At 34.2% G+C, this 19,382-nt stretch overlaps 1 protein-coding gene across 6 annotated transcripts in view; it reads right to left on the bottom strand.

Moving 5' to 3' along the window:
- RBMS3 (RNA binding motif single stranded interacting protein 3) overlaps positions 1 to 19,382 on the bottom strand; it is a 725,792-nt gene that overhangs the window by 75,692 nt on the left and 630,718 nt on the right. For 4 of the 6 annotated variants that reach the window (XM_021678925.1, XM_021678924.1, XM_021678926.1 and 1 more), the window contains one exon: positions 18,610 to 18,660. The exons of the other annotated variants lie outside the window; for them this stretch is intronic. In XM_021678925.1, coding sequence (XP_021534600.1) covers positions 18,610 to 18,660 — 51 coding nt within the window. The remainder of the gene's footprint in view (positions 1 to 18,609; positions 18,661 to 19,382) is intronic. 6 annotated transcript variants of the gene reach the window in all.

The following is a 19,382-nucleotide window of genomic DNA, read 5'->3' as shown; positions in this document are numbered from 1 at the left end:
CTCTGCTCTGTGACATTTGTTCCTTCTTCCTTAATTTAACTGTCTTTTTGAGTGTGTCTTTAGTCATAAGGAATCTCAGCTTCTTTCTAAGAGTGGGCAGGGTGCAAATCCTTATTACCCATTCTCCTAGGGCCTGAAGGGGGTGTATATCTCTTTTTTATTCAAATGAATATCAATATTAAAAAAAAAAGAATGCTGGTACAAAATTAGGTCACACAGGAAATAGAAGAACTGAACTTGTTCAGATCTCAAACTGCAAGTTTCTAAATTTGTTCTTTTATTCCATCTATGGAAAGTGTTTTCCTACATCATCGTAAAACAAGGGTTACTGCTTATCCTAACAAGTAGATCTGATTTTTCATATTTTTAACAAGGAAAAGAAGATAGAGAAGAGACAGGCAAGAATAATGTTCACTACTTTTGCCTGTATGGATCAACCATGGATAATAACAGCATAAACATATTACAAGCACTGCATTCTGGAGCTTCATAAGGAATGTTCAAGAGCTTGCCAACCCTTTTCAGACTTCCCAAAAAGTGGGTGAGAGCAGAGATGAGGAAACACATGTACCTGGTAAAAAACAGTTGCTTCAGCTTATATAAGCAAATCGGCAACTAAAAAGCGATTAGAATTCTACATTATGAGTGCAAAAGAAATTTTCTTAAGTTGTTTCAACCTTACTGATTGTCAATGACAAGATTTAATGATCAAATATACAAAACCAAATTTGACGTCAGCATCACTTTCCCTTAAATGTTGCTCAAAGAAGATGTACACTTTTGCCTTCCTTAGAAACCTTTGTCAGCATCCTTGTCTAACAGCACCTGCATGCTTGCTGTGTCTCAAGGTTTGCCAATGCAGAAATAGCCTATGAATAATAGCCTATCGACAAATATTTATTTAGTACCTATTCTGTGCAAGGGACAAAGTAAAAAGGGAGAGATATTGTGAATTATATGTAATACACTTTCAAACAATAAAATTATACTCTAGTTGGCAAGGAAGAATTAGTCCTATGCCCCAGAATAAGATATCTATTATCTATCTATGTATTGATCATCTATTCCTCTATCTATCAATCCACCCATACATCTATTTATCTGCTTATGTGAATATAACCTGATTAATTTGTGGGTTTTTTTGTATGATTAACACATTATCTCTTAAAGTTATTCCTAAAGAGGAAATTTTAAAATTTCCTCTTCTAAGATGATATTGTTGGAAAATGCCTTCCAAAGTGATTCCATTGCAGTAAAAAAAAAAAAAGTGTCACATAGACATATAAGAGGGTTCTGGTATTTTTTCTTAAAGTGTCAGCTCTCTTACTTTATTGCTTGAATAGATTAACAATGAAGGATTTGATAACAGTCAAGTGATGAGACACTAAGCATTCTTGGGGCTCTCGGAGGATGGGGATCCCATTTCCAGCTGGGGTGCTCAGAGAACTGGGCTTACGTCAATCCAGTGCAGCGATTGTAATGATTATGTTATGACACCCAAGTGATGTTAAAAACCCAGAAATGAACCCACAACTATATGGTCAATTAATCTTTGACAAAGCAGAGAAGAATATCCAGTGGAAAAAGACAGTCTCTTCAATAAATGGTGTTGAGAAAACTGGACAGCAACATGCAGAAGAATGAAACTGGACCACTTTCTTACACCAAACACAAAAATCAATTCAAAATGGATTAAAGACCTAAATGTGAGAACTGAAACCATAATAATTCTAGAAAAGAACACGGACAGTAACCTCTTTCACATAGGCCATAGCAACTTCTTTCTAGATATGTCTCCCGAAGCAAGGGAAACAAAAGCAAAAATAAGCTATCAGGGCTTCATCAAAATAAGAAGCTTCTGCACAGCGAAGGAAACAATCAACAAAACTAAAAGGCAATCTACAAAGGGGAGAAGATATTTGCAAATGACATACCTGATAAAGGGTTAGTATCCAAAAATATATAAAGAACTTATAAAACGCAACAACCCCCAAATGAATATTCCAATTAAAAATGGACAGAAGACATGAAAACACATTTCTCTGAAGAAGACACACAGATGGCCAAAAGACACATGAAAAGATGCTCAACATAACTTATCATCAGGGAAATACAAATCAAAAGTATAATAAGATATCACCTCACACCTGTCTGAATGGCTCAAATCAACAACACAAGAAAGAACAAGTGTTGGTGAGGATGTGGAGAAAGGGGAACCCTCTTGCATTGTTGGTGGGAATGCAAACTGGTGCGGCCACACTGGAAAATATAATGGATGTTCCTCAAAAAGTTAAAAATAGAGCTACCCTATGATCTAGCAATTGAACTACTAGATATTTACCCAAAGAATACAAAAATGTGAACTCAAAGGTATACATGCACCCTAATGCTTACAGCAGCATTATCCACAATAGCCAAATTATGGAAACAGACTTAAGAGTCCATAGACTGATGAATGGGTAAAGAAAAATATATATATACAATGGAATATAGCTCAGCCATAAAAAAAGAATAAAATCTTGTCATTTGCAACAACATGGATGGAGGTAGAGAGTATAATGCTAAGTGAAATACGTCAGTCAGAAAAAGAAATACAATATGATTTCACTCATATGTGGAATTTAAGAATCAAAACAAATGAGCAAAGGGAAAAAAAGTGAAGAGAGACAGGCCGATCAAGAAACAGACGTAGGGCGCCTGGGTAGCTCAGTCGTTTAAGCGACTGCCTTCGGCTCAGGTCATGATCCTGGAGTCCCAGGATCGAGTCCCATATCGGGCTCCTTGCTCAGCAGGAGGTCTGCTTCTTCCTCTGACCCTCCCCCCTCTCATGTGCTCTCTCTCTTTCATTCTCTCTCTCAAATAAATAAATAAAATCTTTAAAAAAAAAAATAAAAAAAAAAGAAACAGACGTAAATCTAGAGAACAAATACCAGAGGGGAGGTGGGTTGGGGGGATGGGTGAAATAGGTGATGGGGATTCAGGAGTGTACTTGTTGTGATGAGCACTAGGTGATGTATGGTATTGAATCACTATATTGTACACCTGAAACTAATATTACACTATATGATAATTAAGTGGAACTTAAATAAAAACAAAAAAGAGGAAAAAAAAATGCCCTGAATATTTCATTCAATTCTGAGTGGAGAGATTGTGAAGGAGTACATTGGATGTTAGATGTGGGCAGTTCTCTAGAAGACGCCATGTTGGATGGGGGGGTGGGCAACAGCTCTAATTCATCATTAAGCAACACCTTCTGTGTCATACTATTGAAGGGCACACAGATGCCATGCTTGTGACAGGAGCATCATTAGAGTTCCCAGGTAACCTATACCTTGCCCTCTCAGATGCTCACCAGATGTAACGCATGATATATACACCAAAGAATGGCTGAAAGCTAGTATTTGCTTTGCTTAGAACACCCATCCTGCCTGACATCCAACACTTGTCTGCCTGAAAAACTCCTTTATTCTTCAAAACCAAGTTCAGGAGTTACCTCCTCTGAGAAGCTGTCCTTATGCTCTACTCCCTGACACAAAGAATAACTCCCTCCTTTTTACTATTCCTATACTTTGCACATACTTTCATTGCTACCCATAGCTGAATATATTACAAATATTTGTTATCTGACAGGACTTTGATCAAGGGGGAAGAAAATTATATTAAAACAGGGATGTAAAATGTAAATTTAAGCCCTACCTTTGGTAAATACTCCTCTTAAGCAGTAGAAGAAAAAACGTTTGAGGGCACTTTACTGGTATTTGTGTTAGTATTTTGAAAAATATTACTGTAAATTGTATAATTTTTGACATTTGTTACAAAAATAAAGTAATTTTTTCCAAGGTATACCTGATTAGATCATATACATATATGCAATATATATTACCACCCCCAACTCTGGCACATTCTAATTGGTTGCCTAACAAAATCCAAGCTCATCAACACTGTTAACCATGATCCTGAATTATAAACATAGCACTGGGGTAGAAATAACTAGCTTCTTAGGTTCCAGCTAAAGTCAACCTTTAAAGCAAAATAGTGTCCCAATAACATTCTGAGAGGCAAGAACTAATGAATAATATCTTTTGATATTTAAAAGTACTCTCAGTATTTGAACCCATTCATGACCATTTCTTAATGAATATCTACATATTTTACATAACTGCTAAGGTTTTAAGTATGAATGGACATTTTATTCCAATGTATTATGAAAGAACAAATAGTTTCATAGACTATTTGTGGCCTTATTCTCAATCCTTCAGTGATTTCATAAGTAGTTTCCGTTGCCCTGGCAACATTTATAAAATAAATGATTTACCCTATCTCTATATGATTGTGTTGCCCTGGTACCTGCTGTTATCTAGTCTGACATGGATTTTATTTTAGCTGTGTGCTTGCTTTCTCTAGAAATAATCCATAGAAAATAAGCCTTCACCAGATTAGATACTTAACATTATGTTTCCATTTAATTATATTTAATATGCTAATAGCTATTAAGGATATAATGTTGTCAGTATTCTTAAAAAGGAACTGGGAAATTCTGGTTTCCTGATGATGCGGCGATGAAGAAATTCTAAGTCCTATCTAAGGACACATTGGGGTCATGCACGATTGAAACTTTTTCTCTTAGACGCTGTGTGAGTCTCATGTTCAGAAGGCTGTGCCTGCAGTTCTAAAAAAGTAATACATTATTCCACAAACTATTCTTTCCTTTTAAAGGCCTGTAGTAAAATAATAGAAAACCACATGCCAAAGACAGGTCACAAGCACACATTTGGATTTCAAAAGATTCTGGATTCATCAGTTACTCTAGTCACTCCTGTGCATAGGAGGCAGGGATATTGGATATCAGGCAATGTTTTCTCCAAGAAGCTTTCAGAAGCTCTACTTGAAAGATGACCATTACCTCCAAAATTATTTCTATGGATAGAAAATGATTTGATGTACAGAGGCTTTGTATAATGACATTTTCATAATGTAAAAAAATTAAAAATTTTCCATTCATGATTGATTCATCTATTACTTCACTGGAAATTATGACTTTTTAACATACCTCAATGACATAATTTAGTCTTTCTCCAATGTAAACCTAAACTCTAGACAATAGCACTGGGACCATAAAGCTAATAAAAAATGTGTAGCAAAATGTGCCAGACTGACCAATAAAAAGTTGTTCTTCAATAGACTACAATTTACCTTTCCAATCAAATCTTTCCCTTATTCCCTAATACAAACCCTTCACTTAATGCAGGCTATCTGCCTCTTGGCCCTTTGGAATAACGTGAAACTCACCCCCCAATATTTTTGTGTTATTTTCACCTGAAATGCCCTCTTTCTTTTCCTTTAACCTCATAAACACCACCCATCCTTTAAATTTATGTCTTTGTTCCTCCCTGTCCTTATCTGTCATTTTCAGTGTTTTATAATTGCTAACCTTAATACCTTTTCTGCTGATTTTTTTAAAATTTAAATTCAATTAGCCAACATATAGTGCATCATTAGTTTTGATATAATGTTCAGTGATTCATCAGTTAATGCATAACACCCAGAACCCTCTTACACTGTTGGTAGGAATGCAAGCTGGTACAGCCACTCTGGAAAACAGTATGGAGGTTCCTTAAGAAGTTAAAAATAGAGCTACCCTACGACTCTGCTGCAGATTTTTAATTATATCATCCTAAGTATATAAAACATATCCACAATTAGATTGTACGCTTTAGGGTGGATTCTTCCTTCTTCTCCTTCCTCATTTCCAAAAATACCTAAAAGAATATTCTGTACATGTTTAATGCTTAAGAATATTTGTTCCTACATTATATGTTTTAAAAAAAAGAAGATAGTAGGAAGGGAAAAATGAAGGGGGGGAAATCGGAGGGGGAGACGAACCATGAGAGACGATGGACTCTGAAAAACAAACTGAGGGTTCTAGAGGGGAGGGGGGTGGGAGGATGGGTTAGCCTGCTGATGGGTATTAAAGAGGGCACATACTGAATGGATCACTGAGTGTTATACACAAACAATGAATCATGGAACTCTACATCAAAAACTAATGATGTAATGTATGGTGATTAACATAACATAATAAAATTTTAAAAATGTAAAAAAAAAAAAGAATATTTGTTCCTATTTGTTGATTTTTTTCTCATTGTATTCAAGGCTCTCAATCTCCTAAAACACAGAGTCAATGAATGGTACAGCTAGGGCCCAGTAAAAGAAAAACTTAGCCAAGTGAGCATTCTGTATTCAAGTACTTCTCAAATTTCACCACAATGAGGGTCATATAAAAACTCCAAATAGTCTTAAAAATTGCACGTTATTGATCTGCAACATGCTAATGTCTGAAAATTTCTTATTACACCATTGGTGACTGATTATTCTTAATTTGCACAATATTTAATTTAACATATATATGTCCTAAAACATCAACAACTGGTCATGGAATAACTAACAATGTCAATTTGATTAAGACCATGCCATTTCAAAATACAATTGTTTTGATCGTTTAGCAACTAAACTGTCAACTATGTAACAATCTGATAGAGCACTTCATGATTATTCATGATGTTTATAAGCCCTAAATGCAATATAGTTTTAGTCTCCTGAGAACATCTCTGATAGGAGTAATAAATTATTTTTTTAATTGGTTTGGTGGAATAAATATGTCTCTTCCCCAAAACGAAGATAATTTCACATTTGACTTCTTTTAAATCTTTAAAAGCAGCTATACATAATGATACTTAAAATTGTTCCAGAATTTAGAGAAATAGAATCATTCCAAATTATTTTTATAAAGCCCTTATAATTCTGATATTCAAATCTGACAAAAATTTACACCTAAAATATTATAACACTTAATAAATTCATTAATAAAGACTGATGCAAAATGATAAATAAAATGTTAATAAATAGAATTGAGAAGTATGGTTCTAAGATGGCTTCATCATGACCAAAAGGAGTTTATTATAGAATGGTTCCACCTTAAGAAATATTTACTGAAATTAGTTAAATAAAATTAATTACAAATACATTAATAAAGTGAAATTGATAAAATAATTTTAAAAGCAATATTTTCTCAAAAGAACTTTGATTAAATTCAATATTTACATTAAAAAAACAAACACTTTATAGCGGCATTCGCATTAAGATAAAGAATCAATCAAAGAATATACTGCAATACAATTGGGTGAAAAAAGGATTGTGAAATATAAATAATTGAAATGAGGTGGGAAATGAAATTATTTTGATGGCTTGGGAAACCCGAGAATCAATGAAATTGTCTACTGGAAATAACAGAAAAAAATCAGAAAAATGGTTGGCTATAAAATCATTTCATATATGGGGCAGATGAACCTTCTTAAAGGTGGGACACTCTGCAAAGTACCTAACCATAAACACAAGAGAATAAAAAACCTGCTAGATTAAAAGAGACTTAAAGGACACAATAACCAGATAAAATATGTGGTCATTAATTGTTTCCTTATTCGGGTAATCTAGTTTTAATAAAGGCATTTTTTTTATTGTTGAGAAAATTTAATTAGGGAAGATAAAAATTCATTGGCATGGGAAAGAGTAAATTTTTAGCTGAAAATTGTACTTTAAGAATAGCATGTATTGTGTGATCTCTTTTAGTGAAAGATAACACATACATAAATGTGTGTGTGTGTATGTGTGTATCATGTATAGATTAGATGAGTAAGGAGATACAAATATTGATACAGACAGAGGTCTGAAAAGATATATTATTAAATATTAACTGGAATAATCTCTGGGTAAGAGAAAATTGGTGTTTTGATATTCTATAAAATAGAATATTTCATTCATTCATATGTTCTAAGTTTCAACAATGCTTTTGAATAACTAAAATATGTTTTTAATTTAAATTTCTAATATTAGTATGCAAAAATGGATTATTTTTCTATACACCAAAGTGATCAATAAGAAAATATCATTAAAATTTTCGTAAGTATAATAATAACAAAAATATTAAAATGCCAAATAAAACATTTGAGAAATGTAAAGAGCATATATGGAGGAAAATTTACTTCTCCATTAAGGGACTCAAAAGACATAAAATAATTCTTGATTAAACAGTATGTTACTAAACAAAAATGAGTCAAAGAAGAAATTAAAAGAGAAGTAAAAAAAAATCTTGAGACCAATGAAAATGGAAATATAGCATTCCAAAACTTATGAAATGCAACAAAAGTAATTTAAAAGGGAAGTTCATAAAGATAAATGCCTACACTAAGAAAAAAGAAAGAGCTCAAATAAACAACCTAACCTTGAACCACAAGGAAGTAGAAAAAGAACAAACAAAGGCCAAAGTTTGTGGAAGGAAAAAAAGTAACAAGAAAATCAGAGCAGAAAAAATGAAATAGAAACAAAACAACAGAAAAGATCAAAGAAGTAAGATCTGGTTTTTTGAACAGATAAGCAAAATAGACAAACCTTTAGCTAGACAAATCAAGAAAAAAAAAGAGAGAGGATTCAAACAAAATTAGAAATGAAAGGGAAAGATTACAATTGATACCACACAAATACAAAGGATCATAAGAGACTACTATGATCAATTATGCACACAAAAAATTGGACAACCAAAAAGAAATGATAAATTCCTAGAAACATTCAACCTATGAAAACTGAATCATCAAGAAATAGAAATTTGAATGACCATTTACTAGTAAGGAGATTGGATCAGTAATCAAAAGCCTCCCAACAAACAAAAGTCCAGGACCACATGACTTCATCAGTGAATTCTACCACACATTTAAAGAAGAATTAATACCAATCTTTCCTAAACTCTTCCAAAAATGAGAAGATGAAAGAGTACTTCCAAACTTATTTTACAAGGCCAGTATTACCCTGATATGACAGCAGACAAGGACACTACAAGAAAAGGAAATATAGACCATATCCTTGATGAAAACAGATTCAAAAATTCCTAACAAAGTAGTAGCCAAATCTAACAACATATTAAAAGGATCATACACCATGATCAAGTGGGATTTATTTCAGAGATGCAAATACAAGGATGGTTCAACATTTTCAAATTAATCAATGTGATACATCACATTAACAAAATAGGTATCAAAATCAGATGATCATCTCAACAAATGCAGAAAAAGTATTTGATAAAATTTATCATCCAGTCATGATAAAACCTCTCAACAAACTAGGTTTAGAGGAAATGCACCTCAACGTAATAAAGGCCATATATAAGAAAGCCACAGCTAACATTATACTTAACAGTGAAAAGCTTTCAGGAATAAGAAAAGAATGCTCACTCTCATCACTTTTATTCAACATAGTACTGAAAGTTCTAGCTAGAGCAATTAGGCAATAAAAAGAAATAAACGGCATCCAAATTAGAAAGGAAGATGTAAAACTCTCTATTTGCTAATGGCTTGATCAATATACAAAACTCTAAAGACTCTACCAAAAGCAGTTAGGACTAATAAACAAATTCAGTGAAGTTGCAGTATACAAAATCAATATATAAAAATCAGTTGCATTTCTATACACTAACAACAAACTATCAGAAAGAGAAATTAAGAAAACAATTCCATTTACAACTTCATCAAAAATAATAATTTCACCTAGGAGTAAATTTAACCAGGGATGAAATAAATCGAAGAAGACACAAATAAATGGCATGTTATTCCATGATCATGAATTGGAAGAATTAATATTGTTAAAATGCCCATACTACTGAAAGCAATCTACAGATTCAATGCAATCCCTATCAAAATTCCAACAGCATTTTTTATAGAAATAGAGGGAATAATCATAAAATTTGTACAGAAACACAAAGGACCCTGAATAGCCAAAGCAATCTTGACCAAAAAGAATAAAGCTGTAGACATATACTTCCTTATTTCAAACTATATTACAAAGCTATAGTAATTAAAACAGTATGGGATTGGCATAAAAAGAGATACATAGACCAATAGAACAGATTAGAGAACCCAGAAATAAACCCATCACTATATGGTCAATTAATTTACAACAAAGTTGTCAAGAATATACAATGGGGAATAGTCTTCAATAAATAATGTTACAAAAACTGGATAGCCACATGCAACAAAAATGAAACTGCATCCCTATCTTATACCATACACAAAAATCAACCCAAATTAGATTAAGACTTGAACAGAAGACCTGAAACTGTAAAACTCTTAGAAGAAAACATAAGGGGTAAGCTCCCTGACCTTGGTCTTGGAAATGACTTTTTGGATTTGACACCAAAATAGAGGCACAAAAGCAAAAATAAACAAGTAGGATTCCATCAAACTAAAAAGCTTCTGCATAAAAAAGGAAAACATCAACAAAATGAAAAGGCAACTTATAGAATGGGGAAAAATATTTACAAATCATATATCTGATAAGGGGTTAATATCCAAAATATGTAAAGAACTCATACAACTCAGTAGTGAAAAACCAAACAATCTGATTTTTAAAATGGGCAGAACAACTGAATGGGTATTTTTCCATGGAAGAATACAAATGTCCAGCAGGCACATGAAAAGGTGCTCGACATCTCTGATCATCAGGGAAATGAAAATCAAAACATAATGAGATATCACTTCATTCCTGTCAGAATGACTATTATGAAAAAGACAAGAGATAACAAGTGTTAGCGAGAATGTAGAGAAAGGAAACCCTTGTGCCCTGTTGATGGGAAAGTAAATTGATGCAGCTATTATGGAAAACAGTATGAAGATTCCTCAAAAAATAAAAATTAAAACTGCATATGATCCAGGAATCCCACTTATGGTATATATTCAAGGAAATGAAAGCAGGATCCCAAAGAGATATCTGCACTCCCATGTATTGCACAACATCACAATAGCCAAGATATGGAAACAACCCAAGTGTCTGTCTATGAATGAAGGGGTAAAGTTGTTGTATATACATACAATGGAATATTATTCATCCATAAGAAGGAAGGAAATCCTACCATTTGTGACAACATGGATGTAACTTGAGGGCATTATACTAAGTGAAATAAGCCTGGCAGTGAAAGACAAATATTGCACGGTATCACTTATATGTGAAATCTAAAAGGAATAAATACATCAATCAATCAAACAACCCAAACTCAGAAACACAGAATAGAAAAGTAGTGTTTGCCAGGGATTGGGGGTTGGTTTGGGGAAAATATGGAGAGGTTGGTAAAAGAGTACAAACTTCCAGCTATAAGATGAATAAAGTCTGAGGATCTAAGTAAATCATGATGACTGTAGGTAATAACACTATATTATATAATTGAAATTTGCTGAGAGAATGAACTAAAATGCTTTCTCTCTAACACACACACACACACACACAAGATAAATATGTGAGATAATGGATATGTTAATTACCTAGATGGTGAGAGTCCTTCCATAATGTATATATGTATCAAATCACAACAACACTTACTTTATGTGTCTCACAATTTTATTTGTCAATTTTATCTCAATAAAGTTAGGGGAGAAAGTAAAAAAATCTTGAGTAAATGGAAGGACTTATTTTTTTTTAGAAAAATTCATTGTACATATGTCATATTTTTATATTTCTCATTAGTTAATATATAAATTCAAAGTGATCTCTATCAAAATTTAAGTGGACTTTTTTAACTTGACAAACTGCTACTAAAATTAATTTGGAAATATAAAATAGCTAGAAAAATTCTTGAGAAACAAAAAACTAGCTAGAAAAATTCTTGAGAAACAACAACAAAAAATAATGTTGGGGATTAAGTCCTGTCAGATATATATGGTATTATGAAGTGATAATTAAAATACTAGAGTAATGGTCAAAAAGTAGATCAACAGAACAGAATTGATTCCAGAAATATACCAGATATAAAGAGAGTTATTGTATGATTAAAATTGAAATAAAATTTAAATCAGTGGAGAAAATATAGATGATTTATACGGCAGAAGTTGTTATGACAACTGGTTACCCATTTGGGGAAAAAACTTGGACCATAATCTCATACCATATTGCAAAATAAACTCCAAAAGTAACAAAACTTGAAAATAAAACTTACTATAAACACAATAATAAAACCTATGGTGATACAATGTTTTATGTCAATTATATCTCAATTTAAAAAAAAGGTATTAAACTCAAAAACACCAAAGTAACAACAAAAAACAGTAAACAAAGACATAGGGTGTTTTATTATTTATTTTTAACCTATAGTGTTTTAATCTTATATTTAATAAGGTATTTCACATGGGAGTCCAGATGCTCTAAAGCAGGGGATGGCAAAACACAGCCTATAAACCAAATGTGGCCCTCACCTGTTTCTGGAAATAAAGTTTCTTGAAACTCCGCCATGCCAAGTCATTTATGTACTGTCTATGGCTGCTTTCACTCTCCAACCACAGCACTGCCTCGGTGTGAGAGAGACCATACGGCTCACAAAACTGACAATATTTATGCTTGGATCTTTACAGAAAAAGTTTGGTGACCTTGCTCTAAAGGGAAAAACTGGTAAATACTAAACACATAATACTAAATACTAAAGTCCTGCATGATGAACACCAAAACATTAAATTAAAAGGAAACAGAAAACATCTAAATTGTCTATGACAATGTTAACTAATTGCAATAACAGCTTTTAAAAAAATAGGAGATCAACACCCCAAAAGAGAAATGAGCAAAACACATGAACTTGGAGCTCCGAGGGGGGAAAAAGAATAGTCAATAAACATGAAAAGCAACTCAACTCGTCTAGGACTCAGAGAAATAATAGTAAAACATCAGCAAAATACTGTTCACTATTTATCACATTAACAAAATATTTGAAACTTGAGAATGCCCAGTGTTAATTGAGGCCATGGAGAAATAGACACTCTCACTTGAAGTGCAATTTGATATACTTTTTGTACGAGCAATTTATCCTACAGATATTTTCTCACAAGTGCTCAATATTACAGTCTTGAGTTTATGAGCAAGTACTAGAAGCAGCTTAAAGAACTGTGACTAGGAAATTTGTTAAATGCCTTTTGGTGCATTTATATAACGGCATATTGTGAAGTGTTAAAAAAAATGACATAGATCTATATGTAATTCATGAAATGACATCCAATACATTCTATTATTGGGAAAAAGTAAGGCAAGCGGCAATACAATATTTGTAGAGCGATCTTGTAATAGATGTTAACAATACATATATGTTTACACACAAGTACATACAGACTTCCGTATGCATAAAAAATTGACTGGATGTGACATAAAAATTTATTTACTAGGTTTATTTCTGGAGAGTAGAATTGGTAAGTGAAGGGGTCCTAAGTGGAAAGTCCTTTATGCTCTCTGCACTTATGAATTATGAGCCTTGAGTTTCATTGTTTAATGGGGCTTTTTTAGATTACTATTGAAAACTTATTGTAGAACTTTGAAGTTATATTTAACAATGGAAAGCCAGCACTACTTTTTTTTTTTTTTACAGTAGTCAAGGTCTAAGAGGCTTTCTGTGGAAATGGTTTTGTTCATATTCACTTCACCCCAGCAGTATATTTAAAAGGAGGTGATGCTCTAAAGAAGATGCTTCTCCTAAGGTTATTCTCACTCATTTGAATTATCTTCCAGTAGAAATAGTATAAATAGGTTAGAGTCACTGTCGTTTTGTTTTTGCTATGTAGTTAAAAAAAGATTTGGCCTGTAGATATATATTTACCAAGTCAACTCTTTTGATAGCCAAAGCATTTTGACTTTATTACTTTGCTAATGAAACTATGAGATTTAAGGATTTTTGCTCAGCTCAAGCGTTGAAGTAAAAGGATAATATCTGAAAAACCTTGCTTTCTGAACAGAATTCAAATGATTTCAATATTCTTTCCACATTAGGTGATGGGCTTTTACAGAAAACACACCTATAAATTTGTAGGATACAACCTCTAAAACTAAGCCTCTAGGCCTTGTCTGTTTCCTGATAAGGAATGACCAAATCAAATGTTCTGGAGCTTTCCTGAACAGGAAAACATCTAAATTGTTGTAGAGGGGGAGTTTATATTTACTCTTTAGCTATAAACTTAAAGTTTATTAATCATAAAAGTTGTAATTTAACCATGCATGGCAACAAACTATCCAATGATTCAATAGGGCATCTTGCATTTCTTAGACTACTGTAATTAGATAACTGATTTGTAATTAAGTAAAAATGAAAGCTGACCTTTCTCCTTGAGATAATATAATGCTAACCATATGAAGAACAGAAGATTTATGATTCAAATGAGGCTAAATATAATTTAAGGGACTAGGACTATGCTTCTTCTTGGGAACTATCATCTTTTCGCCTTGTCAGCACAGATTTAACAAAATATCCAATGTATTGCAACACAGGAGTTTCAATTGTGCATTCATATAAGATCCCAATGTAACATGATGCTATGCAGAGTAGATATTTGGTGCAATCCATCATCTATTAAAATTCTGTCAGTGTGATGGGGAATTTCAAAGTACAGTACAGAAGTCTGCATTGAGAAGGTGCAATGAATAACCGATTGCACTGACAAAAGTCAGCATTTTTGCTTCCTCACAGCAAAAAGTGAGTTCCTAAAGTCATCTAACAGTTCTCTCTCCTCAGTGTCTGTTCAGGGGAACAGTGACAAAGTGTGAACAGAAATGTTCTTGCTGGGGTGCCTGGGTGGCTCAGTTGGTTAAGCGACTGCCTTCGGCTCAGGTCATGATCCTGGAGTCCTAGGATCGAGTCCCACGTCGGGCTCCCTGCTCAGCGGGGGGTCTGCTTCTCCCTCTGACCCTCCTCCCTCTCATGCTCTCTCTCATTCTCTCTCTCACAAAAAAAAAAAAAAAATTAAAAAAAAAAAAAAGAAATGTTCTTGCTGTCCTAAGTGGGGTTTGACAACTTTCCAGGGGACCTGATAAGGTCCCAGAGTCCACTAACTGACAGAGAACTGTTTTCTTGCACAAATACCAGGATGATAGTTATAACGCAGTCAAGGAGAATTTCTCCCCTCTTCCTTAATAGTGAAAAGCCTCAGGGTGCTTGGGTGGCTCAGTCGGTTAAGTGTGGGACTCTTGATTTCGGCTCAGGTCATGATCTCAGGGTGGTGAGATGGAGTGTCGTGTGGGGCTCAGTACTGGGTGTGTAGCCTGCTTAAGATTCTCTCTCTCTCCCTCTCCCCCTCACCACCCTCTCTCCCTCTATTAAAAAAAAAAAAGTGAAAAGCCTCTCAGAATCTTTTTCTAAATCTACAAAGTATAATACAACACAACTCAAAATTAAATCTCTAAAGAAACAAACTTAAATGGCACACTTCAACTTTAGGCTTACTATTTCTGTTCTCTCGTCCCTTGCCTACTTCTTTTCCTTCTTCCCATCATTTCATTTCTCTCTTGCTAATCCTTACCTGTCTCCTCCCCCCACCCCCATTTTAACCATTCATCTACCCTGGTAAAGACCAGAGGCAGAGTGTTCTACTTTAAGACTTTCCTGAAGTCTCTTTGGATACAAGCCCAGTTGAAATCTTGGAGTCCTTTGAGTCAGGCCTGAAAGAAAACCTGAAGGGCTTCTGGCTCCAGTGTAGGAGTCAGTGTGCATTCACAGTGATGGGGGAGAAACATGTTTACACTTCGAGCTTATACATGAGATTTTCTCAAAATGGCAGGAGAGAAAACATGAGAGAGGAGAACAATTGTAAGCAAATCAGAATTATGGGCAATGTATTCGAGATATGTAGATAGTGTACACCTTGAATTTATTTGTAAAGTAGGTTCTAATTATTAACATAAAGGAGGTACCCAATAGGCCTTTTTTTCCTGGCTTAGGTATTGAATGGTTTAGTAAGTAAATGAAAAATGTACCAGTCTAAGCAATTTGTCTTATTTATAGCCATAGGGCTATCTCCAAAAACTCATTAGCAAAGTAAGTTAAATAAATAGTACAGATGTGGTAGAAATAGGTGATTATTGCTTATTCTCAACTTTCTTCTATACCAACTCTCATGTTATATAATTGGGCTAATCTCAAGTATAATGTTCAGTGTACTCATATAACTAAGTAATAATAATAGTGATTTGCTGAGTGTTTGCTATTTGCCAGGCTCAATTTTAGGAGCTTTAATACCTTATTTCCTTTAATGAAGAAAGTGCATAATTATTTAGGCATTAGTATGTGTATATTACAGATGAGGAAACTGTGACTCAGAAAGTTTAATTGCCCAGAGTTGCATAACAGAAAGGTTTCCTGTCTCAAAGAGCCTAACCAACAACTCATGCCATTAATCATCACGTCATTCATTCATTCTTCTCAGATCCAGGTATTTGTTTTATCTGCCTTAGATTGCTTAAGTATTTTTGTATTTTATCATTTATTATTTATTTTGTATTTTAATCATACAGTGACTAATTTAACTCCCATTTTGATGATGAAATTAAGACTGGTTGGGTAAGGTTATTTATGCAAGATAGACAACTAGCAAGACTGTTTCAGGGAAAAGATTGATGGCACAAACTCTGTTTCCATGACACTGTTTAGCCAATTATTCCATGTTAAAGACAACAAAGTGGTGGGTGGCCCAGGCACTCCTTTTTCCAGGAATCTGCCCCAGCCACAAATATTGTATTTTAAACCGAGTAACCTAAACTCAAACATGATGCACTGTTTAGTCACAGGAAGTGAGTGATAAGATATCAGTGAGCAGTAGCCATAGCAAGGAATATCCCAGGGGTAAATTTACACACACACACACACACACACACACACACACACACGCACAGAGCTATTGCTGGAGAAAGATGTATGAGAAATAATACATCCAAAAATGGGGCTGAAGCCATGCTGGGGTGGAGGAGGAAGAAAAATTTTGCTAATGTCCTGAGTGACAGTTGAAGTAAAGACACATACAAACATCTTCCCTTCTGCTCACAGTTTTAGAAGTACTGGTAGAATCTTACATATTTTGACATCTGGGAAAACATTTGGATTTTTGCAGATGTGCATTCCCTTTGGCCACGATGAGATGATCTGTCACCTCGGTGTGAGGAATAAGCTATCATTAGTGCCCTGGATATGAAGATATTATTTTTTATAAGGTATTTTTTCCCTTCTAGAAAGTCTCCACTTTAGAACTTGGCTGAACTTCTCTTTCCCTGTGTTGGCTCAGTCTGTGCTATATATTGGCTTGGCAGTGTATATTGTATTTTATCTCATGACTTGGATATGAAAGTGTAGCCTGGATTCATTGTATGTTGATATGATTTACAGAACATAGACCAGAGGAACTCAGGAAGCCCCCGAGGTGTGTAAATAAGAGTAAATAGAGGAATTTGAAAAATATGGTCTAAAGTTCTGTGTTCTAAGCTATATATATTTTATTCTTTAAATAAAAAACAATCTAAACATTAAGAGCAATGCAGAATGTTCCTTCTTTTTAAAAAAAAAATGGACAAAGCTCAAATATGAAAACCAGGTGTTATGATCCTTTGACTCCAAGAAATGGATGCCTCTGAATTTAGTTCCCTGGTCTTTAATGTGTGCTAACTTATTGATATTTAGCTTTTAAATGGGTTAAAATGTAGCATTGCTTTTTCCTTGTACAACTAATACATTCTATAGTAAGAAGGATAATGTCAATAATAATGTATAGCATGTCATACTTTAAAAACTGTTTTCACATATGCTCTCATTTGATCCTTCCAATAGCCCCATTAATATAGCGACAGAAAAGGAAACAAAGGCACAGATGTGAGCATGCTCAGGAGAGTAGTCCACAGACCTCGTCACATGACTTTCTGTCTAGTTCTCTACCCCTCTGCTTCCCATTCTCACGAATATATATTGCTATTGAAATCACTCGATCTTATACTTCTACAGAGCTAGAAAATCTGGAAAACCTAGACAAAGATAAATGGAATCATTAGCCTTCAGTCTAGAGTCTAATGAAATATGTAATATTTTCCCTTGGGATTTAAATAATATTGTGCCACAAAATGGGAAATATAGCAAGTAGAAAATAGAGTTTGAATATTTTTAGAAGAGATTTTCCACTAAAGAAAAAAAGAGAATGGCCCTAGTTATTTAACCTAAAAAAAAAAAAAGTATCTAGCAACCTTGCTTTCTATCTATATATATCTTCATCTATTAGTACACAACAATCTTCATGTTTCAAATATATTGCTTTGAGTCAATGCTTGGGCATGATACTAAAAATTGCCCCCAAAGCACATCCAACTGCATCCAAAGAGAATAAGCATTACAGGAGAAGTAAAACAGACTTTCTCCCTATAAGTGGATTTAATTGTCCAGAGTTCAGAATTCCTGCATGAAGTAGAAATTTCCCATTCATAACAAATGGTAGACATCAGCTTAGGAGGTTGACTGCTATTTCCTCCAAAGTCTGTTCTCTCTCTGTCTCATCTCTCTCTCTCTCATCTCTCTCTTTTTCTTTCACCTCTCTCTCTTTCTCTCTAACTCTACCATCTATCTATTGTACATGCTTTTGTAGAATTTCAGGAACAGCTTTTCATCTGGAAAATATGGCTGCCTGAAAGAGGTATGGAATATAACAAAAGCTTTACCCCAAAGCTTCTATGCATTACAAAAGCTTGCACTTGGATAATAGAAATATTTAGCCTCAGGTGACTGAGAACACTTACTGTTGGTTGCATAACGTATGGCGGATGAGGCATCCATGAAGTACTCTGGACCTATGCATCAAACAGCATTTATTAGCACAAAGCAATCACAGAGAGAACTTGGTTCTTGCGTTCAGTGGAGTCACACTAGGTCATAAGAAAGTGGAGTCCATCTGACTTTATAGCTAATTAGTGCTCAGAACTAAGGATAGAAAGGAAATTCTTGGACCTGGTTAATTTGGTCCCCAAAACATGGTAAAATGTAAGCAAATTCCTACTTCACCGGTGCTGGCTGCAGTGCCCACATGGACCAGGCTGGGCCTTGGAGCATAATTTGAGGTTGGTGTCAGAGGCTGGAGTCTTAGGAAGCCTCAGGGACCTGCTAGTTAGAGGTCAACTCCCAGGGTAGAAGTAAGTAACGAAGAGTTGACAGCTAAGACTTCCTCTTTTTTTGTCATTGGTTCTAATTTCAAATTCTCAAGTGATCCCATCTTGGAAATAAGTCCAAGTGGTCAAAGTTGGGGGAAGAAGTAAAGAGATCAATCAGAAATTTGGGGGAATGATTTGGGTTAAACTCAAGTTAAGCAAGTTTGTGATTTTTTTTCTTTCATGGTAATCGGTATGGCAAATAAAAATGAGAATTTGAGCCAACCAACTGTTCAGAAATGTGCCTTGTCAGCCAAATGAGAAAGTCAGCTTGTAAGGGCTGACTGTCACACAGAGAACCCTGAACACTTTGTTTTGAATACGCTCATACTAACAAAATCGCCAATGCACTTTAGGTTAAAAAAGAA

Source organism: Neomonachus schauinslandi, chromosome 1 (assembly GCF_002201575.2).
Source record: "Neomonachus schauinslandi chromosome 1, ASM220157v2, whole genome shotgun sequence".
In the NCBI taxonomy this organism is placed as follows: domain Eukaryota; kingdom Metazoa; phylum Chordata; class Mammalia; order Carnivora; family Phocidae; genus Neomonachus; species Neomonachus schauinslandi.
Note: the sequence above shows the minus strand (reverse complement) of the source record. Positions and strands in the feature narration are given on the sequence as shown.